The following is a 27939-nucleotide window of genomic DNA, read 5'->3' on the forward strand; positions in this document are numbered from 1 at the left end:
TTTTTCCTAAATTGTTTTATGCCCTGTCATGCAAATATGAAAATTTACTGGCACCAGTGGTGATTTTTCTTCATGGGTTGTAGCTTCAAAAAATCAGTCCTAGAAATACATCTGGGTCCCACGGACTCAAAATTGGGACTGAGCCATCCACATTTATGTTTATTTTACTTAAGGAGCCAAGAAACACTTCTTTTTTCCTCCTTTTTTTTCTTTTTTCTTTTCCCCAGAATTTATTCCAATATGGAGGCGAAAGAAAGGCAAGAAGGGAGAGCGTCTGTCAGTAGCCACAGGTCCCTGTGGGTGGGAGCAGTGGCAGGAGAAGGCTCCCTGCTTGTGGGCTGCTTTTCAAGTGTATGGGAGGATGCTGCACTGCTCACACTTTTTCATTTGCAAACAAAAACAGGGCACCCCTCAGTGCCAAGGCAAATGGCAGAGATCCTCCAGGTCTTACTAACTGGCTGCTCCGCTTTGTCAGGCTTTGTTTTAATGTATTCCCTTCCTTTGGCTGTGGTCGTCTGCTGCTCTCTGTTCACCAGCGTAAGAAAAACCATGTCGTGCTTTCCTTGCCAGACATACAAATGCAGGAAGAGTGTGGGAGAAGAGCAGGGGAGATCTTTGCCATTTTTATCTTGTGTGTGTGTGTTGAATATTAGAATGTAGGAAAATGGATCTGCTCATCAATAAACAGATATGAGAAGAAATTACTTATTTCATCCTTCTGGTAGGTGATAAGCCTGCAGCCATTTATCAAACATCCACTGGAAATAAATGTCTGTTGTCATTTTTTCACTTTTAATAACATTATACCTCTCTGTAATTTTAGGTGCTCATCTCAACTGCTACCGTGTTTTTTTGGTTGATTGTTTTTTTTTCTTTTTGAAAGAATGAGCTTAGGAGAGAGAGAATGATTTAAAAAGGCTTTCCCCTTTCTTTGGCAAGCCAGCAAAATGAATATAAAGAAATTATTTGTATCCATAAAAACAGAATAAGCCCACTTGCTTAAAGTAGAATAAACACTAAGCAGTCTCACTTGGATTTTCAGTGGCTTTGAATCCAAATTCGCTTTTACAGCAGCACCAGAGGCATTCTCCCAGCTTGCTAACCCAAAACCTCTACTACAATTTTCTGTCACCCTTTGGGAGACTCCTTGTTCCCACCCTGTGTGCCATGTAGAGGAGATAAGGGCCACCATCCCTTATCTGCAGTAAACCTTTCTCATAACTTTAGAAAGCAGGTGCTGAAGCTCCTCAGTCCTTCAGCAAGCACGGCTGGTAGGCAACCTCTTGGAAGCTTTGCTTACGTGGAAGAGGTTTTTTTACACAATTGGTATGACAGTGCATAATACCATCTCTTCATTAGCACCTGCTCTACCCCAATAGCAAAATGACATTATTCTAGACTACTCTCACACTTTCAGCTTTCAGTATGGCTGTGCCTAATTATACTGCAGCAGAGCTGGAGCTTTTGGTAGTCAAGTTTGGGATAACTGGAGTTTGAGGCTCCTGGGAAGATGTGGCAAAAAGTTTGCAGTAGGAGGACAATGACCTGCTGCAAATACACAGGTTTATCTACCTGGAGGTTTATCTAGGTGACCAGAAAGGAGGTGGCCAGTGGTTCAGCTGCCACACCAAGGTGCATGAGGTGGCTTCTTCCTCTCAGAGCTGTAAGTTTCTCTCAAGGGTGCATATGGACTGAGGGGGTGGCTGTATCTTTTTACATTTGCATTCATGTTTTGACATTTTCTCCATTCTCCTCTTTCTCCCAAGGAGGCTTAGACACACAGAGCCTGGCCTAGAGTGAGGAAATGAGGCACTAAGCCAAAAATGTTTTAAAAAGCTTTTTAAAACACAGACCATGTTTTCTTACATTTACATGGAAGATAGGTGAGGATCATACCATATATATGATCTATCGCAATAGAATATCTCTAGAACGGGGTAAATTCATCCTATTCCTAATGTGACTGACTTCTGAGGGGAGGAAAATTCACTGCAGGTTGCATCTGTTAGAGTTGGGCTCTGCAGGGACACATCTGTTACCCTCCTGTGTCTTAAAGCCCTGGCTAAAACCATCCTTCTCCTGCACAAGAACCTCTTCTAGCTAGGCTATTCTCCCTTCTCCTATAGAATCTCTACTCCTGTTCAAGCAGTGGCATGCCTCTCTGTCTTGTAGCCTTGCAACAGACATTCTCCTGTGAGAGAGGACCTGCAGGCTGGAGTCCTCCTTCCAGGCAGGGACTGGCCTCAAGCTCTGCTCTTGCCTGCCTGAGGGCTCTCTCTTCTCACCTGGGATGGGGACCTTCCCTGCCATGGTTTCAAAAGAAAGCATCCTCAGAAAGTATTGCTTGGGCATACCTGTAAGATCTGGGTGGATTTTTGGCACCTTCTGGCCTCTGCCTGAATTACAGATATTTTTTTCACAGGGGCAGGGGCTGGGCATCTCCAGAGTAGGAGCCTCCGACCCTGTACTGGTACATGTGTTTAAGTACCCAGTAAAGGCGGCAATCCAAAGCCGAGGCACGGATTTATTTTAGAACCTCTGCCAGAGGCTAGGCAGAGCAGAGAACCAAATAATCTAAATACTTGTTAAGCCTTACAGGCCTATGTTCCCATGTGGTTGCAATTTCAGTGGAATTTGATTACAGTGCTCTCACCAGGAGTCTAGTCGGGTTGGCTTATTGTGTCATTGGCAGGAAACAGGACAAACCCAATTATCCCATTGCCTGGGATCCTTGCAGTAACAGGGAACTGCTGAGGTCAGATACATTTGGATCATCCTAACAAGAAGTCCAAAGCTTTCCCCCCCCACCCCCCGGTGTAGGAAGTAACATAGGTAAAACCCAGATTCTCAGACAATCCCAAATCTGCCTACACAAATCCAGCATTCACCGGGGGTATTGAAACATGAACAACATATACCAGATAAGCATTTAAAAAGGAGGCCTTTCTGCAGCACCTTTTTAAATGGACCCATCTCCTCCTACTTGTCCTCTCCAGATCTGGCTTTGGAATTATTGGTAAACTTGTAATCATCTCTGAGATGAGAAAGTACCTCAGCTCTAAAGGAAAGGTGAAAATCCTTCACTTTTTGCTATGCAAATATTTTGAAATACAGAAAACATTCCTTCTTAGCCTTTCAAAGTGGATCGTGAGATGTAATTACAGTAATTTTACTGCATAGCTACCAATATAAGCACATGGAAGGCGTGTGGGCAGTCCTGCATGGTTAACAAGGGATGGAGAATTTGTACATCCTCAACTTCCAAACCCTGGATCAACTGCAGCCCTGAATACAGCAGCAACTCTCAGATATGTGACAAAAAAGATATCTTCCCATCATTATCTTTTAGTGATAGTCGTCCATATTTTTTTTCTCAGAAGGTTATCCACTGTTTGATTACTGCCCCCCAGTTGGGAAATTGTGTCCTGTTCTTTATCTGAATCTGCCTGAAACCATCTTTCAGGCACTGAATTTTGCTTTTACTTTAGTCAGTAGTACAAGAAATTCACCCTGGTTGTAATTTCTGTATGCAAGTATCTGTACTCAGCACTTGAGTCATGTCTCAGCTTCTTGTCTGTGAGCTCAGATGCGCTCCTTAAGCTTCAAATCATGGCTTGATTTCCAGTCCTTGGAGATACTTGTGCTCCTCTTTTGAACCCTCTCCCCTCTCTCTCCTCATTATTTCTATAGCTTTCCTGAGGTGTGGACAACAATGTACAAACAGCCATAAATGGCCAGACAAAAGGTGTATCTAGCCTAGTGTCCTGCCTCTGTCAGCACTTCCCATAGATGCCGCAGGAAGATTAATAACAGGAAAACAAGGTGCTGCTTTCTTCCCTGCTACCTGCTCCAGCATCCAAGGGTTCTGCAGCTCATTGTGCTACACACATAGGCTCTTAACCTGAACTGGGACCACTTCCCATTTTCTGCTTGACATTCCTAGTTGTATGGGTCCAGGGACCACCATAACATATTTCTTGCTTCCAACTCCACCTGCTTTTCACCTCCTATTTGGAGAGTAAGCCTTGCCTGCTTTCCCGAGATTTCAGTCCAATGGACCCCAGCCTACTGTAAGATGCCTGCAGTAATGTCACCTGAAAGCTTTCAGTGATCGAGGTGTTCTAAAAAGCATAAGAGCTACTTAAGTTAAATAAAATATATTTAAATTTATAGTAAGCTCCTGGATTTTCTGAGACTATCTGCGAAGTAAGCTCAAAAAATAAAACCAGCATTGACTATCACAGTAAAAGAAAACTAAGATTCCCTTATAACAGCATAATTACTCCAGGTGTTAGGGCATTAAAAATAACAGCGATGTTATAGAGGAAGGAATGAGTTGGCAGTACTGTCACCACCTTTATTTCCTAGGACTTCCAAATGAATGTAGAGAAATCTTAAAACATTTGCATTTCCAGGTGTGGAGGTGTTTCTGCACCACCACTGATTTGCTCTGCTATGCACAGCCCCCCGCCCTCCTGCTCTCCTGCATGCAGTCTCACTCACCCCTGAATCCTGCCTCTGCTCCTCAGCATCACAGGCACAGGCAGACACATCCCAGCTTCCTTTACCTACAGCCACCGCCCGCATGCAAGACCTATCCCTTCATCCGCATGTTCATAACCCAAGGTCAACGCGTGCGCACCGTACCCCACACTTGCACGTGGCATCACTTACTATTTTATTCTGGAGATGGGATGAGACATAGAGGGTCTCCGTTGTCCGGGCACTTAAGGTGCCCAAGTCCTTTTGAGGGGGGATTTCAGCAAAACGCATTTTGCCGCTTGCTGGGGTTTAGGAGCTGCCAGCAAGGTGAATATAGGTCTGAGCTGCTCTTTCTCAAATCGAGTGGTTGTGATGGATTATATTTATACCTCCACTGTTCCAGCCTTTGACAAACCTTCCCACACATCTGTTACATTAGAAAGCTTCAACCTAATATTTTTTGAGCTGGGCATATGGGAACATGATTATATCATCTTTATTTGTTTTTCTCCATTCACTCTCACTCCTCCATTCTTCCCTCTCCCCACTGTTTATCATTTAAAGATCCACTAAAATATTACACTGTGTTTTTTACTCATCACCGTCTTTTTTCCCCCCTTGTTGACAGACGCTTACCCTAATTCTGAAGTCATCTATGTGTGGACTAATAGCACCACAACCTCTGTGGTGGTGGCCGAAGATGGCTCACGACTTAACCAGTACCACCTGATGGGACAAACTGTAGGAACTGAAAACATCAGTACCAGTACAGGTAGGGATAATATTTCCATCCCGTGGTTGCCGATAGCTGGAGCAGGAGGGTTGATCCACAAGCTCCGGTTATTTTGTAAGGAGGTTAGGGAAACATCTGTGGGATGCAGGGTGCTTGAGAGATCCTGTGCAGGTTCCTGACCACTTAGCAGACATGCTGAAACACTGAGAGGCTTATATGCTGGTTCTTACACACGTTGCAACGGGTGAAGGTGCATCCAAGCTCCTGCTATTTAACGGGAGCACTGGAGAAGCTGCACACAACTTCTTGGCGACCACCTTTGCTGAAGCTGCCAGAGCTGTTGCTGGCTTATTTCCCTATGGGAGGAACCATCCCGGGAGGCAAACACCACCCACACATTTGATCCGTTTCAATCATCGCTTTAAAGTGATTTGCTTGATGAAACCACAGCGGGGGAGGGAGCAGAGGGCAAGTGGGGGTTGTGGCATGGCTTTGCAGCGTGTCCAGGGGACCACGTGGCTGGAGAGGAGGTGCAAACCCCGAGGATTCCCATTTCCTCCCGGGCTGCAAGCATAGGCGCCAGATGTGGCAGCATTAGGGAGGCAAAGAAGCTTTAATCCCAGGCCAGGCACCCACGTGAGCCATGCCGTCCTGCTTCTTAAGGCTCCCACGCAAGGGCAGCCCTGGGCGTGCATTGGCGGGGGGACTCCTGGGGGGGTCGAGGCTGGGACAGGGATCACGTGGGCCCAGCAGGATGGGGGCTTAACCAGGTTACACAATGCACTTGTCTGGGGAGCATTAGTGGCATCCAGCCTGCTGTGAAGGGAAGGGGGATTTCCACCGCACTGGTTGTACAGGGCTTGGGGTGGGGAAAGGGGGCAGCCAGCGGCAGCACAACTGGGAGTGATTCCTGCTGGCAAAGCACGACAGAGGCTTCTGGTGATGTGCTGTGTCCCTGGTGAAAAAAGAAGGGCTCCAAGCTGAAGGCAGGATTGTAGAGGACAAGGGGTAGATTGAGTTGGGAACCTGTTACTATCCGCAGGAAATGTAGGAGATGTGAAAACAGGTATACGTACACTTGCACACAAAGTTAGCCGGACCAAAACATGAAGGCGCATAAAGCTTTCTGCTTAAACTGTCAAAACATGGCAAATAAAGAGGGGGCAGCTGAGCTTGCCACATACTCTCCAAACAGGACACGAAGTGAGGGAAGCCTTGCCTCGAGCAGAACAGGGGAGCCACTAAACATGACCACCACCTCCATCCTACAGAGCTTCACCCCCTCCCTTGCCCATTTCAGGAGACACAAAGCTGTTGCTAAAGAAAAGATACCTAAAGTCTAGAGAAGCGTATAGACAGAGCAGCCACCACTGCAAAGAAAAAGGACGAGTATGCTATCTCCTCCTATTAAAGAGCAAAGGCGCTTTTTTCCTTACCAGTTTACCATCATAGCGGCGTTGTTTTCTGCAATGAACGGCAGCTCGCCTCTTGCCTTCAGTGTTGCCAAGAAAAAGATCCAGAGGATGTACTGGAGCATCTCCTACAAGCTCGTCCTGCTCCTTAGAGCATGAAAACCATCCAGCCCAGGCAGTGAGTGCTCCAGCGTGTCCGCTCCAGGCCACTTCCAGTTTGCAGCTTTGCCTGTGAAAGCTCCTTGTGCTCCTCAGCCCAAGGAAACAGGGGACTCTTCAGACAAATCCCAAAGTTTCTGCCCAGTAACCTCCTCCCTCCTGTATCTTAAGATTTAGGCTAATAAATGCTTGTTTTCCAATGTCAAGATTTTATATTAATGTCCCGGGTTACATCTGGGCTGGCTGGATTCTGATTGCAGGCTGGATCACAAAGAGCAGGACACAGATTGTAACCAGGGATTAGCAAAATACAAAAATCCGATTTTGCACAGGGAAAGCATCAGTCAGCAATGGATTTTCTGGACTTCATCAAGCTCGTAGGAGGCCAGTAATCAGGGTTACTTATGAACGGCTAAGGCATTTCTTCCTCCTATTGAATTGTTGAACATGAAAAAGAAAACCCAAATAGCTGTTGCACATATCCAAATGCTTGGATCTTTTGTGGGTTTTTTGACACACAAGTCAAACTACACAGCCCTTGCAGCTGCATCAGCAAAATGTTTGCATATGCCATACAACATTTATGCTCTTCTTTCTAGCAGACATTTTTTTTTCAATATGGAAATGCTGGACCTGCTGGATCCCTTGGGATTCTCCTGATTTTGTAGGCAAGTCACTAAGATTGGCTGTCTTCTCAGAAAAAAGCCATCCTGGCACTCCCAATTCACCAGCCAGTCTTGAAATTGGGAACATTTTAGCCATGCCACATAAAATAGCTCTGACATATGACCCCTGGGGTTTTGCTGGTGGGTTTTTTTTGTGCTAACATCCCCTAATGTCACTCCCCCAAAAGAGAAGATGTTTGACTACTCACATTGCTTCCAACAGGCCTAACATCTGTTATGCTCTGGTGGTACAAGTGAAAACAATCACATATGGGATTTGGGTCCAAGTGGATCTTGCTGCTTTCTGCAAATGATTGCCCAGTTCTGTTTCCCATAACCAGAATCTCTCACTGCTAACTTAGGATCTACAGTGCCACAAAACCAAACAAAAACCCACTCTTTTATTTTCTGCCAGCTGGAGCCTGAGCTTTGAAATATCCAAAGCCTAAATAATAAAAGAAGCATTCAACCCTTCATTTTGCACCAAATAATTCTGATTTTTCCTTGAGATTAATTTTTCCCCTGCATCACTATAAAATTGATACAGGCATTTCTTGTGGGCCAAAATATTCTGGATGCCATGGTCAGGGATGTGGCATTACAGACCTGTCAGGATCTCTCCAGAACAGCGGTTGACAGACCTGAGTCCAGGTATATCTAGTAAACAAACAAGCTTGGGAACGGGTACAGCCTCATTAAAATACTCTATTGACTCCCAGCATAATGGCAATGGAAGAATGCATGTAAAAGCCTGGAAAATTTGTAAGCATGATCTCCAGAACTCCATCATCTAGATACCAAAAAAATACTGTAGCAGCTTTTAAAGCATAAAAATACCTTAAGACCAGCAGCAGCATGGTAGCGTAGCTCTATGAAGAAATGCAGCCATTCCTCCTCTGAGGCTTTTCATTAGTGCTAAATTTGTTATCAAAATTGTTTTGTGCAGTGATGAGTGGACCCCATCAGGAACAGGATTCTTTTTTTAATTGTTACATAAACCAATGATAAAAATTCTCTTGTTCAAGAAAGCTTGTGGTCTAAGGGTAAACAGTGGCCTTACAGAAGTAAAAGGGAGGTTTGCCGCTGCAGTAGAGCCTGTATAAACAAAAGGCCAACTCAGGCAGATGTTTGCTTTACTTTAAGCAGTGCTCCCAGGTCATTAAAAAAGCTGTGGGGGTTTCATAAGCCCTAGGTCTGCTGGAGGAAGCATTGCTAGTGTAGGCATTTTTGAAAGGGACAGCATGGGAAATCAGAGAAGGTATCAGTTGGAAGAAGAGCAAGTACAAAATCAAGGTGATATCATTATTTCAGTGCAGATGAGAGCTTTGATAGGTTAAAGAAATTCATAAGGCAAAAGTCAGCTGTGGAGAGCCATCAAAATGTAGGCATTCATTTTCTGCATTTTAAAAAGGAAATAAGGGGGTCCTGTTGCTCTGCTGAAGCTGTTTACTTTTTTTTTATTCCAGCTCCAAAAGCATATGTCAAAATCAATAATGCATACCGTCACTCCTTAGCAAGCAGGGAAACTGTGACTCAAACACATCCCGGTGCAGTAGCAACTCAGAAACAGATTACAGGCACATAGACCCTGCTGCTCCTGGCATATTTGATGAGCAATCCACAAACTAAATGCTCCTGAATAAAGAGCAAGTGGGGTTCCTTCCGAGACCACAGCATGTTCAGTATCCCTGCTTCAAAGTTACACTAAATGGAAAGGAATTAGATGTTGCTTCACAGGGATTTTGTCCCCAGTTTCACAGCATTCCCTGTCCATCTCCACATCCCTCCTCAGGGCACTGTTTCACCAGAAAATCAGACTCCAGGAGAAAGTCATAAGGATTGAGGCAGGCTGTCAGGTAAGGTATTTCTGTGCTGTTCCAGTCTCTGACTAAAATCCTCAGCACAAACGAGCTCTGCAAAACTTCATTCAGAATAACAGAGCTTCTTTAGCGTAGCGTATCAGTGCAGCTGTACCTGCAAAAGCCCTTTCACTCTAGACCTGTTCTCCGCTAATTAGCCATATTGTCACTTAGAAATAATCTGCCAGATCTAACTGCGTAGCAATGCTGGCCACAGCTCAACGCGGGCTACTCACTCAAGGCAGAACCAGCCTGTTATATATTTTCCTTTTGTCGCTGGTCTATAGAAACTAACAGTCAAGTCTTGCAACAGAGATTATAGCTATATTTGTTTTGTTCTTGGAGGACGATATATATTTCAGAACAGGCATTACTCTGATTCATCAGTACCCAGCTGAATGATGCATTTAAATTAATTTGGTATCAATGTGAGTGGAGATCTGTTAGGGCTTGAAGGGTTTGGGTTTTTTTTATTCTTACATTTTGTTTTTCCTTATTTTTCCTAGGCAAATAGTAGCCTGGTTTTAGCTAGCAAGATTTTAGCTTTGAGGAGCAGTTACCATCAATGAATAGTCTTCAGTAACAACTATATGGTTTTCCAGGAACAGCCTGAGAGAACCAGTTAAGTTTTGATTTTTTTATGAAACATTAGGGAACGTGACAGCTGGTCTGTCGATTTTGGAGTGCATTTTTTTAGGCTTTTATTGAAATTCGGAGAACCTGACAAAAGACAGATTAAGGCAATGCTGTGAATTTGGCATATAAAAAAGACATGGAATTTGGCACTGCTGTGGCAGCTTTCAGTGAATTCTCCATGCAGGCAGTACGATATTCAGATATTCATTGCTCAAGTGAACAAGGCATGGCACGATGTCTATCCAGAAACAGATTGAAGTGTACCAAATTCTAGGTAAACTGCATGTACTAGAGGGATTATTTTTTTTTTTTCTGGAGGAGCAATCTGATGGGTTTGGGTGCTCAGATCAGTAAGACATCCCAGGATCCATGCGCAAAGTTGCAGGTTTTGCAGCACTGACACTGGGACAGGCAGTCCCTCAAGTGCAGTACAGAAGTGTCTCGATCCCTTCTCATTGTTGAAGAATGATGGCTTGACAGTAACAGTTGCCCTAATGAGGTTAAGTCCTGCTGCTAAATCAGGTTTCTAAGAGTAGGTGGCCTTAACTGTTTGTAGGACTGAGTAAAAAATGGGCAGGACTGAGGCAGTGACGGCAACCCAGGTTTTTTAAGCCTGTGAATGTCAAGGCAACCCAGGTGGCATAAAAGGAGTGAAGCTTTTCAGTGCAGTAGAAGTAGTCAGTCATTGCATTGCCTTTTGCTTTTGGGGAATGAATGTGAAGTCTAACAGGATCTAGCAGCACCTCTCTCTCAAGCTCTGGTTTTCCACAACGGAGAAATCCAGACATTTTTAATGAATGAAATTAAGAACGGCTGAATGATATCTTCAAATTGGTGTGTGTGTGTGTGTGTGTCTGTGTGTCTGTGTGTGTGTGGAGCTGGCCTGCTTAAGTTCCTAAATCAGTAAGCCTCCCTTATTTTACCCACATGCACATTTTTCTCCTCCTAGGTGAATATACTATTATGACAGCCCATTTTCATCTGAAAAGAAAAATTGGTTATTTTGTCATCCAGACATACCTTCCTTGCATTATGACTGTGATCTTATCGCAAGTGTCGTTTTGGCTAAACAGAGAATCTGTCCCTGCTAGGACTGTCTTTGGTGAGTATCCCACTTTCTCCCAGCATGCAGGAAGGATCGGTCTGGCTTGTGGAAGTGATTTGCTGTAACAAAACCACAGTGCACTAATGCTTTTTTCTGCTTGAGGTATTCTAGATGTTCGCTTGTTCTCTTCCAGTTTAAAGTCAAACTTCATTTAAAGACACTGTCTGGGCTTTTTTGGTAGTTATTGTAGAAATTGGTCAAGAATCAATTATACTAATATTAAGGACAGAAGACAGAAGAACTGGATTGGTGTGATTTGTGGTTTGGGTTGGGTTGGTTTTTTTTCACTTGGGTGAAATACTGGATGGCTTACAACAAGAAAACATCCATAATATTGTATTTAGTGTATACTCAAGCTAAGCATTTGAAACAGATTTCACTTTGAGACATTTTGTTTATCTCTGTTTTAAGATGTTTATCTTGGAAAACCATGTAGAGGTTAATTAGTGACAATTATCTCTATTACCATCAAACAAATCAATATGATTTTGCATTTAGAAAAAGCATATTTACTACAGAAGTTGTCATGGAAAAATCCTTTGGGGTGTCTTAAATTACTCAATTTATCACTAGAAGATTGCAGAAAATAAACATAGCCTTAAGTAAAGGTTGATGAAATACAGAATTTTCAGTAGATGAAAAATGAGGTGAGTGGGAGCAGTTTATTATGTAAAACTTTGTTCAGCTGTTGTTAAAAGAGTCATTCTTCTGAAATCAGTCAGCAGCTTTGATCAAAAATCAGTTCATCAATCTGTATGGGGAGAATACAGGTACCAGCATCACTTTGCTGATTGGTGGTACCCATTCTAGGTTTACAAAGCTGTAACTGGGAGTTGGGTTTTGTCCTATTGGAAGAATCCTTCCACAGGTGGAAGTAGTGGCAGCTCAGTCACTTACTGGCCTATGGGAAAGGAGGAGCTACAGCCAAGGCAGTCAGTAACAGCCAACAATTTCATACATACAATCTTCATGTGAGAAAATAAAACCAGTAATCCCACTTGATTCTGACAGTTACTGCTAAATGGGTTGCTCACCGATTTTATAATGTACTATTTAACAAGGGACACTCTATACATACTATGCATCAGTATACAGGGATAAAATGCCAGTAAGGCCTTGGTTTATGTAACAGCTGGGTTTGTGTTACCCTAAAAACGCTTATTTAAATACACTATAACTTAACATAACCAGAACACCACAAAATTAAACACCTGAGGGTGGAGGCTTTCATTTTTTCTTGGAGAGTAAAGTATCTTACTCTTCTGGACCGTAATATGGAAACAGACTGACTTCATGTGGCCACCTTAGGCATCCTGCTGAATTGCAGCCTGCTCATAGCTTCTTAGGGATCTTGTAAGGGCTACCAGACTCACCTCTTCCTCTTTTTCCCCCCTTCTTTATAGGAGTGACAACAGTCCTCACCATGACCACCTTAAGTATTAGTGCCCGTAACTCTTTGCCAAAAGTGGCCTACGCTACTGCCATGGACTGGTTTATAGCTGTCTGCTATGCCTTTGTATTTTCTGCATTGATTGAATTTGCAACAGTCAACTATTTCACCAAGAGGAGTTGGGCATGGGATGGCAAAAAAGCCCTGGAAGCTGCTAAAATCAAGGTGCTTACCTCACATTTTTTAAACACATAAAAAGCAGGGACTCAACATAGTTCAAATAACTGAACGGACAATTTTCAGCTTCTTTGGGGAAAAGGTATTTAATTACCTCATGACATACTTTCACCTTCCTATAGAGGAAAATTTGTAAGGAGATATGCCTTCTTATCTTCACAGAGATAGAGTATCAGTCTCTACCATCTATATGAAGAGGGCTATTTCCAGAAGGATGGAGGGAATTGAGTACACACAGCATTTCAGTGACCAAACTTCTGATAATAGCAGACATAAACTATGAAACATATCTCTGCAGAATACTCCCTATGCACTCTTTCAGATAAATGATAAAGCTCACACTGAACTCCATGAGTCAGGGTCCCATCACAGTATCCCCAAGAAAAAAAGACACAAAAGAGCGGTTCTGTGAAAACACAAAGTTTTGGGTTTCATGCTGAAATGAAAGTTTTGGAATAAGTCTGATTCTTAGCAAATGATGGCCTAGAGAGAGCTCAGACCTGCAGGCACCCCAAAGGAACAATACAGAGAGGGCAAGCTGGCAGGGGCTGTGAGCCCAACCACACTCGCTGCTGCAGCCAGGAGAGTGAGGTTCACATCTTGGCAGCTGTCCGTGGGGCAGCAACCTCTGCAGGTGCAGGACCGCATCACCTTGACAAAAGAGGCTGCTAATGCACACACCAGGTAGGATCCAGGTCAGGACAGTCACTTAGTTTTCTCTGGCATTGGGGAAAGTTTAACATGAGTAAGGGCTATAAAGTCAAGACAGGAACAGCTGTTTGGTAGTCAAAGTCGCATAGGCAACAGGCATCTGTTGGCATGATTGATTATGGTACTTAGATTTTTGGGTTAGTGTCTTGAGAATGTGTTTCCACTTTCTGTTCCCACAGTCTAATGTTTTGTTCTGTACACTGCAGAAAAAAGAGCGTCAATTGCTGGGAAATAAATCAACTCATACTTACAGCACTGGGAAGATGACCCCCGCGCCAAACATGCCAAAGGACTCAGGCCCATCTGTCATCTCAAACACTGCATCTGCTCCAGTGAAGCCTGCAGAAGAAAAGCCTGCTGAAAGCAAAAAGACTTACAACAGCATCAGTAAGATTGACAAAATGTCCCGGATAATTTTTCCAGTGCTGTTTGGAACTTTTAACTTAGTTTACTGGGCCACATATTTGAATAGGGAGCCTGTTATCAAAGGTGCCAGTTCTCCAAAATAAACTGAAGGACTCTAAAGCCACATGAGCCATACTTACAAAGCAGGCGCTACCAAGGAAAATTTGAGATCCAGACAACTTTCTACATTTGGGCAATATTCTTCAGGAAGTTTTTTGCATGTTTAATAATATGTACAAATAATATTGCCTTGATTGTTTCTACATGTAACCTCAGATGTTTTGGAGACAATTATATTACTTACAGCAACAGATCTTTATAAAAGATCAGAAGGCATTGAACATGGCTTCTTTGCTGCTGAGTATCTTGCATTGGTAGTTTACAAATGAAATAAGTTATATTTTTTAACTGTTCAAGTGTACTACATATCGTGGTTTTTATACTTCAGATGTACAGTCATACAAATATAGGCTTAACCTATATTTTACAGAAGAGCTCCACTATTGTCATCTGATAAGTTACTGAGTAACGCCAGTTGTAAATGTGCCAAATTATTAAGTATAGGTCTATGTTTGAGCACCTTTACTGGTTATAGGTAGTGCATTACTCCACAGATAAAACTGCTCAGCCCAATTTTCACTGGAAAATAATACAATGCACTGAATCCTAATGGGGCTATGTTAATTTTCACTGCTTGAGCTTCTAGCGTGCAGTGAAGTAACATAGGGAGCAGGATGCTACTTGTGTAAATAAAGGTGCTGGAATCTTGCCCTTAAAAGACAGTAAGTTTGTTTGGATTTTGCATTCCAAGGAATTTTCTTGAATGATTTTCAGTATTTATTCCAAAAATTAGAGATATATTGCATGAAATTAACATAGATTAGGAACATACCTGTGCAAATAAAACTTTTAACAACAGCAGTAGACATTTTTATTAGGGTAAAGTAAATGGTGTTTGGACATTTTCCCAAGAAGAAGATTGTGTTATATTATCAGAGATTAACAGTAAAGAATTATAGTAATTCTGCAATAATTATTGCTTGTTTCCCACAGTGAAAACCAATCAGCTGACACTAAGAAGTGTGATCAGAGAAAAAGATGTGCTTCATGACAGCAAGGTGTTTCAGTGACAATGTTGACAGAAAGGTCTTTGTACTGTCCATCTGAAACTTTTCTATAAAACGCCTTGCTGCTGCCAATGTGTTTTGCTTTCACAATGAATGAGAAAATGCAATCTGAGTTTTCAGCTCTTTCCTCCTTGGCATCTTTTCCTTGTTCCAGAAGCTTTTGTAATTTAATCTTAATGTTTAAATAAAAAATGCATTCAACATTTGATTGCAAAATGTCATTCTTATACTGGTTATCCTTTTAGAGAGACCAAAAAATCACCACAAGAGCCGGAAGGAGTAAATGAAAAGCACACATCATGCACTCGGTCACATGTGTGAGCATGACACATCCTCACTGTTGCCCAGAAAGGTATATACTGAGGGAAGACAGTGAATCGAGATGTTTCAGAATTAGGTGCTATCTTGCTATGAAGCATCAACCCCATGTGCTCTTTGGTCCAGAGAGGAGAGCTCGTGCTTCACTTTAAGGTGAGGGTCTAGTCCAGGACTGGGGAGCTGTCTGGACTTCTTGTGTGTGTTCTCTTCATCCCCCTTCACTCCTAAACATTGCCAAGAAAAAAACTCACACTCCTATTCCTTTTTGCAGGTTTTTGTTTGATGCTGAGGAATTAGAAATTTGCAAATTCTCAGTGCCCACGGAGAAGCCACGGGACTGAGTGGGTGACTGGAAGCTGTTAAAAAGGAGCAAGGGAGGGGCATACCCATCTATTAGTTACGGTGCTATCCTGAGCCAAGGTGAGGATCTGGAGCTATGTTTTCATGTAGGCTTCCCATATGGCTTTGAGCAGCCACACACCTCTATGTTCATCATTTTTTTTGTTTTAAAAGTGAGATAATGGTATCTGAACGCAATAAATCTGGCCCTTTGGGGATTGAAAACAGTGAAAAATTGCAAAGCCCATTGGGAGGCGAAACTGTATGAAGTCCCATGGCTATTTCTTTTCTTGCATGCAGGTTATTTCCACAAAAAGATTGGAGCCAACAAGACCTCCTGTTTTCTCAGTGAAGAGCACATAGCTTTGCCAAGCCCGACAGGGATGCAGTTCAGGGAATTGCAGACGCAATGTACTGGGTGTCCCCAGTGATTCACTCAGTGAGCACCTCTGAAACAGCTAAAACCACCCGGTGACTGGCAGAGGGGAGCAGATATTTCTGCATGTACAAGACAGACCCTCTCAGCTGAAGCCTCTTCTGCCTCTTCCTGTGGCCATGGAGATGTACAATAAATGCCAGCTCCTGGAGGCTGAATATCCAGTCAGGGAGAGATGAGCCCAACATGCTGTCAGGGCTAGCAAACAACAATTCCTCTTAGTCAGGATGTGCACACCAGGGGAACTGTTCTTCTAAATGTTTCATATGGGTGTGCATTCCTCCTGTGGCAAGGCAAAGTGACCATGAAATGGGTGGCATGGTAGGGTCTTGTTAATCACTGACGAAGACTGCCTGCAGCCCTATGGATGAGTGTTTGCTCACTGCCCTCGAGTCTTTTCCTGGGGTTGATGATAGGGCCTGCCATTGACATTCATCACAGGTTGGTATGTGCCAGGTAACACGTCTGGACAAGGCTTCTTGCTCGATAGAAACCAGTTTACCAACAGCTTGCTATTTCTAGTCTCTCCAGAATAATAGATGAGACGTAACTCTAGCAACATCAGTGACATAGCATAATGCACCAAATTGATCTTACTCAAACAGGTATCTGAAGATGATGGATGGGCTGGTGAGGACCCACCAGAAAACAGTCCACTTGATTTGCCCTCTTTTTTTAATGCCATATGTAGACATGCTGTCACGTGGTTGGCAGGTATGTATACTGATATATAACTGTAAGCTCAATTCTCTTCTCAACCATTCTTGCAGCCTACAGGTGGCATAGGCTCAGGCTTTTTTATCACACATTATTATTTATGACAACGTAAATGATAAAGTTGTATTATTAACACTTCTTCCTCTCAGATATCAAACACTCAAGGTACATGAAAAACATGGTGGGTTTAGTTTGTTGGGTTTTTTTTCCCCCCCACAGGAAGTTTAGGTAGCTGTAGGGTTTTAAACTAAAATCAGTTATTGAACAATGATGTTCCAAAAATTAAGGAACTAATTGGACAGTCCTTGACCAAAACCAGGTTCTGTGGGTTCAGGTTCAATCTGGAGCATGGGACTTTTGCACAGTTCTCTAAATAGATTGAAACTGTATCAGGATCCTGAGACACACTGATTGCTAGAAGCTGAAGGAGTTCTTGGGAGGAATATCATATATATGTGCACTGTTCCTCTCATTCTTCCCAAAACAACTCTGCTTCTGGCCATTTTCAGAGGAAGGTTACTGCACTATCCAGACCTTTGTCCTGACCCCATACAGCTACTCAGCAAATGTTCTGCAAGAGAAGGCTGGAGTGCAGGAATGCCTAGTCAGACCACAGAGTATTTGTGAAAGTGGCACCAGGGTGCTTCTGGGGTAATATGGAGGCTGTATTTACTACTACACTGTTAAAACCTATGAACTATCTGTGAACCTCCAGAAGACACCAAGCATTGTAAAAAGATGTCTGAATACAAATGAATCCCCCAAAACAGAATCACAGGAAGTTGCTTTTTACTTTCCTCAGACTCCCACAAAAAGCCTCCAAGGTGAGCTTTTTTGCTACATGAATGGGAAACTCGGAGCCACCTTCACAGCATCTTCTCCAGAGCCATTATCTGCCCCAAAGGGTTCTGTGTGCTTTTTATTATTTGCTTACACCCCAGTTTGCCTCTTACCCTGAGTGGCTCAGCATCGTTTTTTGGTCACCACTGCAGGACTCAGTGCCAGGACCTCTAAATCTGACTTGTTTTACTTACATGGAAAGTTTCCTTGTCTTCACTGAATGCAAACTACCTGCAAAGAGCGGAGCTGCATGGTCGCAGGATCAGGCTCTTTGTTTTATTTTGGTAAACAATTTATATGATGTGTAGAGGACCTGATAATTACCTGCCAAAGGCATATGCACCACAGACATTCTATACATAAATCACTTCAAGGTATATTGACTGTCACTTTCTGCGTTTGAAGGTAAAGGCAGAAAACAATGATTAGAGCTCATTCTGTTACTGTGGATTTGCTAAACCAGATTGAAATTTCCTGAAGAAACCATCTATTTTACATTTCTTGGAGAATCCCACGCATTCCTAATCCTTGCTGAGAACGGAAATGACAGGAGAAGCCGCCACCTTGCAGCATGTGCTCCTGCCTGAACAGTAGGTTCATAATCTGGGAGATGCTTCAATAAACTGATGGATTCCAGACTGGAATACTTAAATGCCACTGCCTTGCACTACACCACACCTAACCATTTCAATCTCTCTGCCGTCAGCATAACTCTTTGGAGGGGAGACCATTACTGATGGCATCTGAACTGTGGGAGATGTATTTCTCAGATTCTGGCTCAAAGTAAACACCCTGGCCTTGTCCTGCTGCAGGCTGGGGCTGTACCTGGATGTACATCAACCTCCTCTGATCTCCCCTGGAAGAAGCTTGGGCCTTCAGGAGTGGGGTGAACTGTGTCACTGTCCCCGGTGTGGGTGAGCTTGGACCCTGCAGGGCTCATCTTCACAGCTTAGTCACAGCCAAAGAGAGTAATAAATAGGAATTGCTTGTCATGGTGTTTTTCCTGTATGCTTTCACCAAAAAAAGGTTGAAAAGTGAGTTACAATTCAGCACCGGAGGGTAAGTGTTTGCAGTTCTACTGCCAAATTTCCTCACTTGTGCCCATTAAGAATGAAAGAACAAGTCAAACACATGGAAAAGGTTTTTTATTTCTGATATTTGAGCTGTGCCAGCTTACTGCAAGGGTGAATTTAGGCAACAATGTATTTTCTAAAACTTAGCCCCCCTCTGTTGTCTTGAATTGTGTTCTGCTTTTTTCTAAATGGAATATGCCCTCTGTGGAATAACTAAACATATTTCTACAAAACTGAGAAAAAATTATTTTATGAAATAATCTTGTCTTTCAAAAATTCTTGCTCAACGGATAAATTAAACTTTGAAGAGAACTGAGTTAAACTGCTTTGCTATTCAGTTTATGCAGATAAGATGAATGTAGCACTTGCAAGGCTATGTTTTTTTAAGTCTGGAGATAATGTTCTTTGTAATAAGGATGTATTTTCCCCAACACCCTTGCTCCTCAGATTGGAATTGACACTGAAATGTTCAGAGGAACCTGAAGTGTTCTAAAGGAGTGATTGATCAAACTGCTCAAATTCTTTCTGGCTTTCTATATGTTTTTATGTCACTACAAACATTTAAATATGGCTATCACATGGTAACAGTCTCAGATGGCATCTTCACCTTACCAGTTTTTACATCTTCCATTATTTTGTTATGGGCATTTGTTCAATTTTGAGCAAGGCAGAAAGAATGGAAGTTAGATTTTATGAAGCCCAAAGGACTTCTGAAGGATCTTCCTAAGTTTACCACTAATATAGATCCAAGTGTAAGTGTCCCATTCTGTACTGCATTATTTGCCTTTCATTGCCATCCTCAAAAGCAATTATCACTCCTCACAGTCATCATGTCTTAAAATTGCTCTTTATATTGGCCCTGGCTAAAACCAAAGTGAAATGGAAATCAGAAATGTTGATTGAAGATACCAACTCATTTCAGTCAGATGAATTTGGAGAGTTTTTGAGAAATATCAATAGATTGCAGTGCACTGGACCAACAATGGTAGGTTGCATTTGTAGGTGGGAAAATTTGATCTGCTACACATAGAACAAAAAAATATCACATAACTTGTCACATATATGATAAAAAACACTGGAACCAGCCACTCACAGCAGTCTTGGCCTCAGTGAATCTGGGCTCAGTTCTTCATTCACTGCAGACTGGTATTACTGACATCCTCAAAACAACTCCTCAGGGGTCATCTGGACCCAGAGTCCAGGCCTGCCCACCCTTGATGGGCGTGCTTCTGCCAGCAAGTGCATGCAAAGCTTCTGAAGAGCTGCAGCACAGCAATATCAGGAGGCATTCTCTTCTCCATATGTTGCCCGTGGGCCAAAGAGGGTGGTGAGCCCCGTGCAGAAGGACAGAGCTGAGGGCACACAGAAAGTGTCTGGACCTCTGAAATTCAACTTCCTACCTAAAGGCAGATTTAATTATTTGTACAAAGCAAAATGCTTCCAGCGACAGAGACCTTCAGCCAGAATAAACTGTCTGTAGTCTCATAAATATCTAACAAGCGTCCAGCTGGAGGACTCCAGGAGCTGTAGGAGACAGGTTTCAGCCCCTTCCCTGTTTGTCTCAGAACAGCCCCAGTGCCCTCCTGTGCTGCTCGTGGTGCAGGTGGCAGCCTCAGTCACTGGGATGCCAGGAAAGCCACCAGTGAGGGCTCTCCTTCAACATTTAATCACAGCAAAGTTCACGTGCCTGATTTCAGGAACCTGTTCAGTGCTAGAAAGGGGGCACCCAGGTCTAGCAAGTGTCTCACTTGCTATGTGAGCCCCATTCCCCCCTTACTTAGACTAACCAGCTCCCTGCACAGCTGCTTTTGGAGGCTCTTACTTCCCCCCTTGTGCAAGAAATACTACAAAGGTCTCACTTCGGTATCCCTCAGGTTGAAAAGATAGTCACCCTCCATGAAAATGCGAGAAGTAAGTTAAAATATGGATCCATTTTATTGTGCTAGAGAATATAAACATTTTACTGTCATTAAATCATATATACAGGGTATGATAAAGATTACATATAAGATATATATCATACATACATATATCTCATATATCACAACCCTTACCTGAATACACAGTTTGAAAAGGTTCCGCAAAGTCAGAAAGTGTGATTAAAAGAGAAAAGCATATAGGTATATGAAGAAAGCAGGGATGGAGAAACGACCAAGGGATGAGGTGTAATAAAGAGCGGTGCTAAAGTATTCCTTTGGCATTAACATATAGCCCACCGAGGACAACAGAAAGTCTTAAACATCACCTTTTCTTTTTCCTTACAGCTTGAGGAGGAGGCAGTAATTACTGACCCATGAAACTCCACTCGAGCCTTGGGCTTGCTGTCACGCCAAAGGGAAGAGGGGAGCCAGTCTCATACCGAGGGCTCTCCCGGCGGGCTGGGCAGCTCGGTGACCACACACAGCGCCCGTAACAGCACACGGTCACCGAACAGGGGTAACCCAGCGCGCTGCCGCCGGCTGCAGGCGGGCCGGGGGGCAGCCCGGTCCCGGTCCCGGCCAGCCGCGCTTCCCGCAGCCGCCGCCAGAGGATCCCGCCGCCGCGGCAGGCGGTGCCAGCGGCGGGGGAAAGAGGCGGAGCCGCCGCCTGCGGGGAAGCCGCCCCCGATCAAGAGGGGAGGGGGCTGGGGGTCCCTGCGGCGCAGTGTTGCCCAGAGCTCGGCTCCCCGGCCGGGCAGGCGGCGCAGGACGAGGGCGCGCTCTCTCTCTTTGCAACTCGCTGCCGGTGCGTCTCTCCTCCGGGTACTTCTGCCGCGGTACCCAGGCGGTGGCAGAGGGGAAGGCAGCCCCTGTCGTCCCCCGGTCGCCCTCCGCCCCAGGCCGCTGCCGGCAGAGCAGAGCAGAGCCGAGCCGGCCGGGGCGGCAGCCACCGCCGCAGCACTCCCCAACGGTTTGCTCTGCCGGGCTAGGCTTTTATTTATTCCAATGGAGTGTGTGTGAACACATGCATTTGTCTCTATGTGGCCAGCGCGGGGGTGGCCGGCGACGGCGAAACCCCCTCTGTTCCAAACGCGCAGGCACTGCCAGCCGAGGCGTGGGTACCGCGACCGCGGAGCCCTGGGTGATGTTTCCATAAGCACCAGCCTTCAGAACACCTTCGGGTGCCTGACAGCGCTGGTGGCCGCAGCGAACTGCCGTGCAGCGGTGCCGGCGGCAGCGCCGAGCTCAGCGCCGCCGGGACCCACCGGCACCGGCGGGAGCCCAACCCCCGTCGCTGCGGGGCGGCGGCCGCCCCAGCCCGCCCCGCAGCGCCGTGTTTCCGCAAACTTATCAGCGGCTCGGCGTGCTGCCTAACCGGGCAGCCCTCGAGCTCGCCTAACCGGGCAGCCCCCGAGCTCCTGCCGTCCCTTCCGTCGCCTTTGTCGTTTTCTCAAGGCAGCAGCGGTCGGTCTGGGGTCCACCTGCCCTTCTCTGCTGGCGACGGAAAGACGCACCGGTCTTGTAGCAAGTGATTATTAGCAATTCACAGTAACTGCAATTAGCCAAAGTCAACACGAAAGAACTGCTGTTGAAGCTAGTAGAGACGTTTAAGTTGAAAAAAAGAAAAATTCTAAAGTGCATGACTGGGAATTAATTGCCTGGCTCACGACGGATTTTCCCTAAGCTGTCTCCTTCCTTCAATAAAGAACTTCTGTAACAGAACTCTCTTCAGCTAGCTCTTCTAGGCATCATGTAGGAATTATTCTGAAAGCAAGATTGCATCTTCCAGCAGCATTTTTTTCTTTATTCTTTTTCAATGTAATCTCATAATTAAAAACAACTCCCCCAGAACTTGGAAATTATGTGTAGGGCAGGAGGAAGCAAAGATTTGTGCTTCCGAGATTTCTGATCACTCGTTGCACCTCGAGCAGAGCTTTTTGTTTCCAGATTACCATCATGTAAGTGAAATTCTGCATTTCCCATTCCGAAAGCAAAGAAGAACGTTCTTATTACCCTGATGCAAAGCTCCACACACCTGGAAAGAATTGATGTCGGTAAATATCACACCTATGCTGTTCTCAGTGGAGTAGCAAGACACATGATACCGAAACCCAGACTACTTTTGCCCTGAATACACTTGGCTGCTGTCACATTTCTGAGTTCTCACGGCATAAATTCCTCGTTTATTGTAAAATTCCCAATATACACATAAATCCGTGTACATCGGTCTACCTCATCTCTCTTCTCGGTGTATATACATTTTACAGACGTATCTTACGCATATCTATGTGTATCCATGCTCTCGCACAGCGCATGCAAGCTTCTACATAGATCCAGCTAGATAAAGAGGCATATACAAACACGCTGCGTTGTGTATGTTTGTCTGTCTGTGGAAGACAGTTCTGTAGGTCCCTCTCTGTAGCCGCACCGATTGCATGGATCTGCGTCTATATGTACATCGGGATGCTCGTGGTTCCGGCCACTCCGAGACCAAAAGCAGCGCCGACCCCTCTCCCTCCGCCTGAAGGGAGCACCTCCGGAGCCCTGGGGGGCCCGCTCGGCAAGTGAGTGTGGGGTTCGGGGGTGGGGGCCACGCAAAAACAGCGGGGGGATGCTGCCGCCAGGCGCCGCAGGCCCCTCGGAGCCGCCTCCTCGGGGGCATCGGGCTAGTGATGGCGGGGAGAAATCCCCGCTGCCGGCTGGCTGCGGCTGGCGAGTTTGCGGCTCCCCCTCTCCCGTGTGCGTGCGTGTGTGTGTGTGTGTGCGGCCGCCGGGGCGGGGGGAGGGCTCGCTTCCCGGCTCCCCCCGTGCCGGCGGGGCGGGTACCTGTTGGGCAGGCAGCGGGGACGAGCCGCTCCCCGGTGCGGGGCGGCCCCCGGCAGCGCTCCGGAGCCGCGCTGCGGGGCTGGCCGCCGGCCAGGCGCTCCGCGGGCGGGGGCGAGGTGCGCCCCTTCTCCCCCGCCCCAGCCCGCCCTCCGCCCGGCCCGGCCCACCCCGCCCCGCGGCTCCCGCGGCCCGGCGGGGCCCAGGCTCCGCCGCGCTGTGCACAGCCCGAGGGGCACGGCCAGCGGCAGCCGGGGGAGCGGGAGAGGCCGCGCCGCTGCTCCCGGCGACTGATTGCCAGGCAGGGGGAAGCGCTGCAGCTCGGTGCCCGCCGAACACCTGTCAGACCGTGGAGCCTGATTGATACCTGGCCCTGGCAGCCTCTCTGCTGGGGATTTCCCCGCGTCCCACTTCTTTTTTTTTTTTTTTTTTTTTCTTTCCCCTCCTCTCTCCTGCCCCCTCCCTTCCTGGAGCGGTGTGAAAGGGGGTATTTTCTTCAGGGTATAAAGCTGAGAATACAGAGGAAGAGAGGCTAAGAGCTTCACCTCATTGCCTCATTCTCCCTTTCATGTGAACATCCTGCAACATTTCCTTCATCCTGCCGCACCTCTCACCTGGCCAGCGCTGCCCAGATCATGTCCGCTAAGCTCCTGCCGGTTTTCTTCCTCCTCTCAGTGTTTCACGCCTGGTAAGTCTGCACCCCTTCGCCTCCCCCCACCCCCTCTCCTCGCACCGGGGCTTGCGGGCTGGAGTCCCGCTCGCCGGAGTTTGCGAGACACTCGGCGCCCGGGAAGGACAGCGGGTTCTTCCCCGCCTCCCCTGCGCCGTGCCGGGGCTTTATTCCCAAACGCGGCTTCCCCCACTCTGTCGCCAGGACCCGTCGGGCTCCTCGGACAGCTGAAGCTCCGCTGCCGGCGCGGCGGCCCCGCTGCTGTCCCTGCCGGCCCCGTGTGAAGCCGGAGGTGGCCCGCCAGGGCTCTGCCCCGAGCCGGCCTGGCAGAAAGTTTTTCCGCTTCGCGGCCGCCAGAGCCCGGCACCCGGCGGGACGGCGGCTGGCGCTGCCCGGGCTCCCCTCACACGTGGCGCGGAGCGGCCGGCAGCCCCGGCTTCCCTCCGCGCCCCACCGCCGGGGGCTGCGCCGATGGGGTCGGCCTAAGTAGGGAGAGGGCAGCCGCCGGGACCGGCGGGGGGTGCCGGGGGTGCCCCGCTGCCCGAGGCGGGGGGCCGGTGGCGGCTACCGTTGACCGCCTGGCCCTCGGCCCGGCAGACGTTAAGCGCCGCGGAGGGGGCCGGGAGGGCCGCGTGTGGCGGACCGGGCCGGTGGGCCGCTGGCCGCCGCCTCGGGGGCGGGAGGGGTCCTCCCGGCGGGGCTCCGACAACGGCGGGCGGTGAGGGGCCGGAGCGGGACAGCGGGCAGCGGCAGCCGTGACCGTTTGCGTTAGGCTCGCCTTCGGCTCCGCGCCTTGTCCAGGGTGCTAGGAAGGGCCCCCAGTACATAACCCAGACAAAGGGGTCACCTCAGCCCACCCCGTAGGATCTGCCACAAACTGGGGTGCAGGAGTGCTCAGAGGCCCGGCCCTTCCCTTCCCTTCCCAATTTATTGAGCATGTTCTCCTTCTCGACAGCCTGCCCCACACCCGAGTGGCATCTCCCTTTCCCAGATCCCCGCGGGAACTAGAGGCTGCTTCATGCCAGCCCTCAGGGCAAGTCCCGGACGCGTGTTGCATGAAATAAACCCTTTCCCCACATCCTCTCAGGGTTTTCCAGCCTTCCTCCTTTGCAGTTTGTGCACTGCCTCACAGGATCAAAACTAGTGACCCCTGAGGAATCTGGGGAAGGTGTGCAGCCTTTCTTCCTCCCCAGTTTGAGAACGGCCTGCCGTCATCCTGAGCACGTTTCTGTGGATAGCAGGAATATGCTGGGCATTGGCAGTCACCAGTAAGGCTACAGGTGAAAACATAACCTCAAGTGCCTTCAAGGAGTTTTATGGTACAGAGGCAAGCAAGGGAAATGAAATAACAAACCCTTAAGAAAACAAACACCTTGAAAAATGCCTAGGGTATTAGTCTGATCCTCTGTGAAACCTCTCCCAGCCCCAACCTTGATCTGGAAGGTAGGTAGGAATTTACATGGTTTGGAGGTACTTTCTAGGAACTAAGCTGCTAGAGTAAGGGGATTTAAAAGGTCTGCCAGTGCTTAGAGTCTTGTTAGTGACTGTTTTAAAAAAGCAGCTCCCTGAAATGGGAATCATGATCCTACCTGAACGCAGTTCTTATTTCCACGTGCAGTCTAAATGCCTCCAGTAAAGTTATGGTGTGTGCAGCAGAAAAAGACGTACGATTTGTGCTCCTTTCCTCTCGGCAGCTCGGCACCGCTGCAGCATTTCAGCTCTGAAATCTCAACCATGTGTGTTTGGAGAGGGTGCCTCCTTTGAGAATGGTTCAGTAATTGCTGTATTGAAACATAGGGCTTGTCATGAATCTGAGGGAGAACACTACCCCACCCACACCCTGCACCCCCCTGCCAAGTTCTCTTAGGATTTTTTTAATGCTCAAGTTTTTAAAAAACACAACTCACTATCAGAGAAGGAATAGTCGTCTATTCAAAATTTCCCCTGATGTTTTCTCTACATTTGTAACTTGGTTATATGAGCTCTCTCTGTAGAAAATCCTCACGGGCTAGGTTTCAAAATAATTTTTATATAGAAAATGTACCTAGAACATGCACAGTTTATGAGGTCACGTCAAGCGATACACGGCTAATCCTTAGGGGCATATTGGCTGTACAGCAGTTTCAATTAAAAGTTCCATTAAATGCTTGAATGGTGGTCTGTAAACAATGATGAGGGTTGATGATGTTCTGTGATTAAATTTTTATACTTGTATTCATTTTTTTTCCCCTGTTACTATAGAGTGTCTATCAAGTCTTCTGGACATCTGAGACATTTTAAAAGACACTAGTGTCATTACGGAGACAAGGAGAGGGAGAGAGAGAAAGGAGGTTGCTCTGATGTGTGTAGCGCTCCCATGAATAAGCAAGGCTCGTGCCTCTGATTCTCCATTGCTTTGCACCTTGACCATTTGTGTAAAAAGGTTGCAAAATTATATCGTAGCAGAAGGGCAACTGCAGGTCGAAGCAACACATGGTTGCTGCTGTAGGGTCTACCACTGAGGTTATCTTTTCTCCTGATAACTTCATCTCAGTTTAACTGTCATAGAGTTTCTCCAGTGAGAGACATCAAACAGATTTGGTTTCTAAGATACCAAAAGACACATCTTCAAATCAACATTTTACTGTTTGTGCACAAAAAACTGCACAAATGAAATTAGGCTTGAGTGAAAATAGCTCTAGCTGTGATTTCTGGGCAAACTTTAGTTTCACCACATTTGTATTAGCATGCTCTTAAAAATAAAAATAATCCACCTAAGAAGGAAAGAAGTTGCAACTCGGTGTAGTACTGCTTTTTTCAAAAACGCCATTAGAACTGCAGGGAAATTCAGATTAATTTATGCAGTGTATTTGTGTGCTTGTGATAATCCATCTTAAATTCAAGGAGCAAGTTCTTAATTCTAAGCCTTGTAATACATTAAACTCAGAAATTCAGGCACTGAGAATATAATAATTTATTAATAGGATAAAATGATCAGGAAGTATTAAAAGGTCTGAATTTTTAATACTCTTATTAGCCTTTGTGCAAGAGACGAATCAGTTGTCTGGTGTATTAATACTGCAGATGTTCGCTCTTTGTAAAACTATATTGTAAACTAACTAGTCAGGATAGGTTGGTTAAAATATGGGCTATAAAATACTACTCTGATGGTTGTATTAACTCCCAGAGTGTAATGTTTTGAGATACTGGTAGAAGACAATTTCTAAACAATTCTGAATCATGACCCATCCACAGATACTCAAAAACTGTTAATGGGAACATCCTGTTGCAAAAACAGCCTAAGGCTAGGTAGATGCAAAGCCAAGAAAGATATCTAAAACTTCTTCAGATCAGTGTTGAGATTTACCCTGAATGTAAATTCAGATTTTAGTTATGTAATGTAACATCTATTTGTTTGATTTGTTATTGCAGTTCTAGAAAGGTTGAAGAGGATGAATATGAAGATGGAACAACTAACCAAAAATGGGTTTTAGCTCCAAAAACACAAGACACAGATGTGACTCTCATACTAAACAAGCTGTTGAGAGAATATGACAAAAAGCTACGGCCAGATATTGGAAGTAAGTACTCCTTTCTGCACAAGTGAGGAGAAACATCTATGGGTAGGAAAGACATCATGTTATATTTTGGTTAGTGTGCACAAATGTCTGGGAAAGTGGAGCTTAAGTTTTTTTGGGTCAAGTTCATTTCCAAGTCAATATTTACAAAATGCTAATTCTTATGGGGAGATGAGGTGGTAATTTAAGGTGCTAAACATTGGTTAGCTTGTACAGAGTTTGTGTAGACATATGGCAGGACTAGCTCTGAAGTATTCACCAGGCTTTTGGTATAGTTAGTAACATACTTACCTCTTTTGTCATCCAATCCACGCATATGAAAAACT

General features: G+C 45.8%; 3 protein-coding genes across 7 annotated transcripts in view; 2 read left to right on the forward strand and 1 right to left on the reverse strand.

Moving 5' to 3' along the window:
- GABRB3 (gamma-aminobutyric acid type A receptor subunit beta3) overlaps positions 1–10990 on the reverse strand; it is a 217590-nt gene extending 206600 nt beyond the window's left edge. Inside the window, exon 1 of the mRNA XM_080377381.1 lies at positions 6652–10990. Within this exon, the coding sequence (XP_080233507.1) occupies positions 6652–6752 (101 nt within the window). The 5' untranslated portion in view covers positions 6753–10990. The remainder of the gene's footprint in view (positions 1–6651) is intronic.
- GABRA5 (gamma-aminobutyric acid type A receptor subunit alpha5) overlaps positions 1–20413 on the forward strand; it is a 64637-nt gene extending 44224 nt beyond the window's left edge. For 3 of the 4 annotated variants that reach the window (XM_080377386.1, XM_080377384.1, XM_080377385.1), the window contains 4 exons: positions 5111–5254; positions 10896–11048; positions 12455–12666; positions 13596–20413. In XM_080377386.1, coding sequence (XP_080233512.1) covers positions 5111–5254; positions 10896–11048; positions 12455–12666; positions 13596–13898 — 812 coding nt within the window. In that variant the 3' untranslated portion in view covers positions 13899–20413. The remainder of the gene's footprint in view (positions 1–5110; positions 5255–10895; positions 11049–12454; positions 12667–13595) is intronic. The other variant, XM_080377387.1, reaches the window with a different exon arrangement.
- Positions 20414–21963: 1550 nt separating this feature from the next.
- Positions 21964–27939, forward strand: part of GABRG3 (gamma-aminobutyric acid type A receptor subunit gamma3) — a 344678-nt gene continuing 338702 nt past the window's right edge. The window contains exons 1-2 of one of the 2 annotated variants that reach the window (XM_080377388.1): positions 21964–24074; positions 27468–27616. In XM_080377388.1, coding sequence (XP_080233514.1) covers positions 24022–24074; positions 27468–27616 — 202 coding nt within the window. In that variant the 5' untranslated portion in view covers positions 21964–24021. Of the gene's footprint in view, positions 27617–27939 lie in introns of both variants that reach the window. The other variant, XM_080377389.1, reaches the window with a different exon arrangement.

This window comes from Falco punctatus (genome assembly GCF_963210335.1).
Source record: "Falco punctatus genome assembly, chromosome: 2".
Taxonomy (NCBI): domain Eukaryota; kingdom Metazoa; phylum Chordata; class Aves; order Falconiformes; family Falconidae; genus Falco; species Falco punctatus.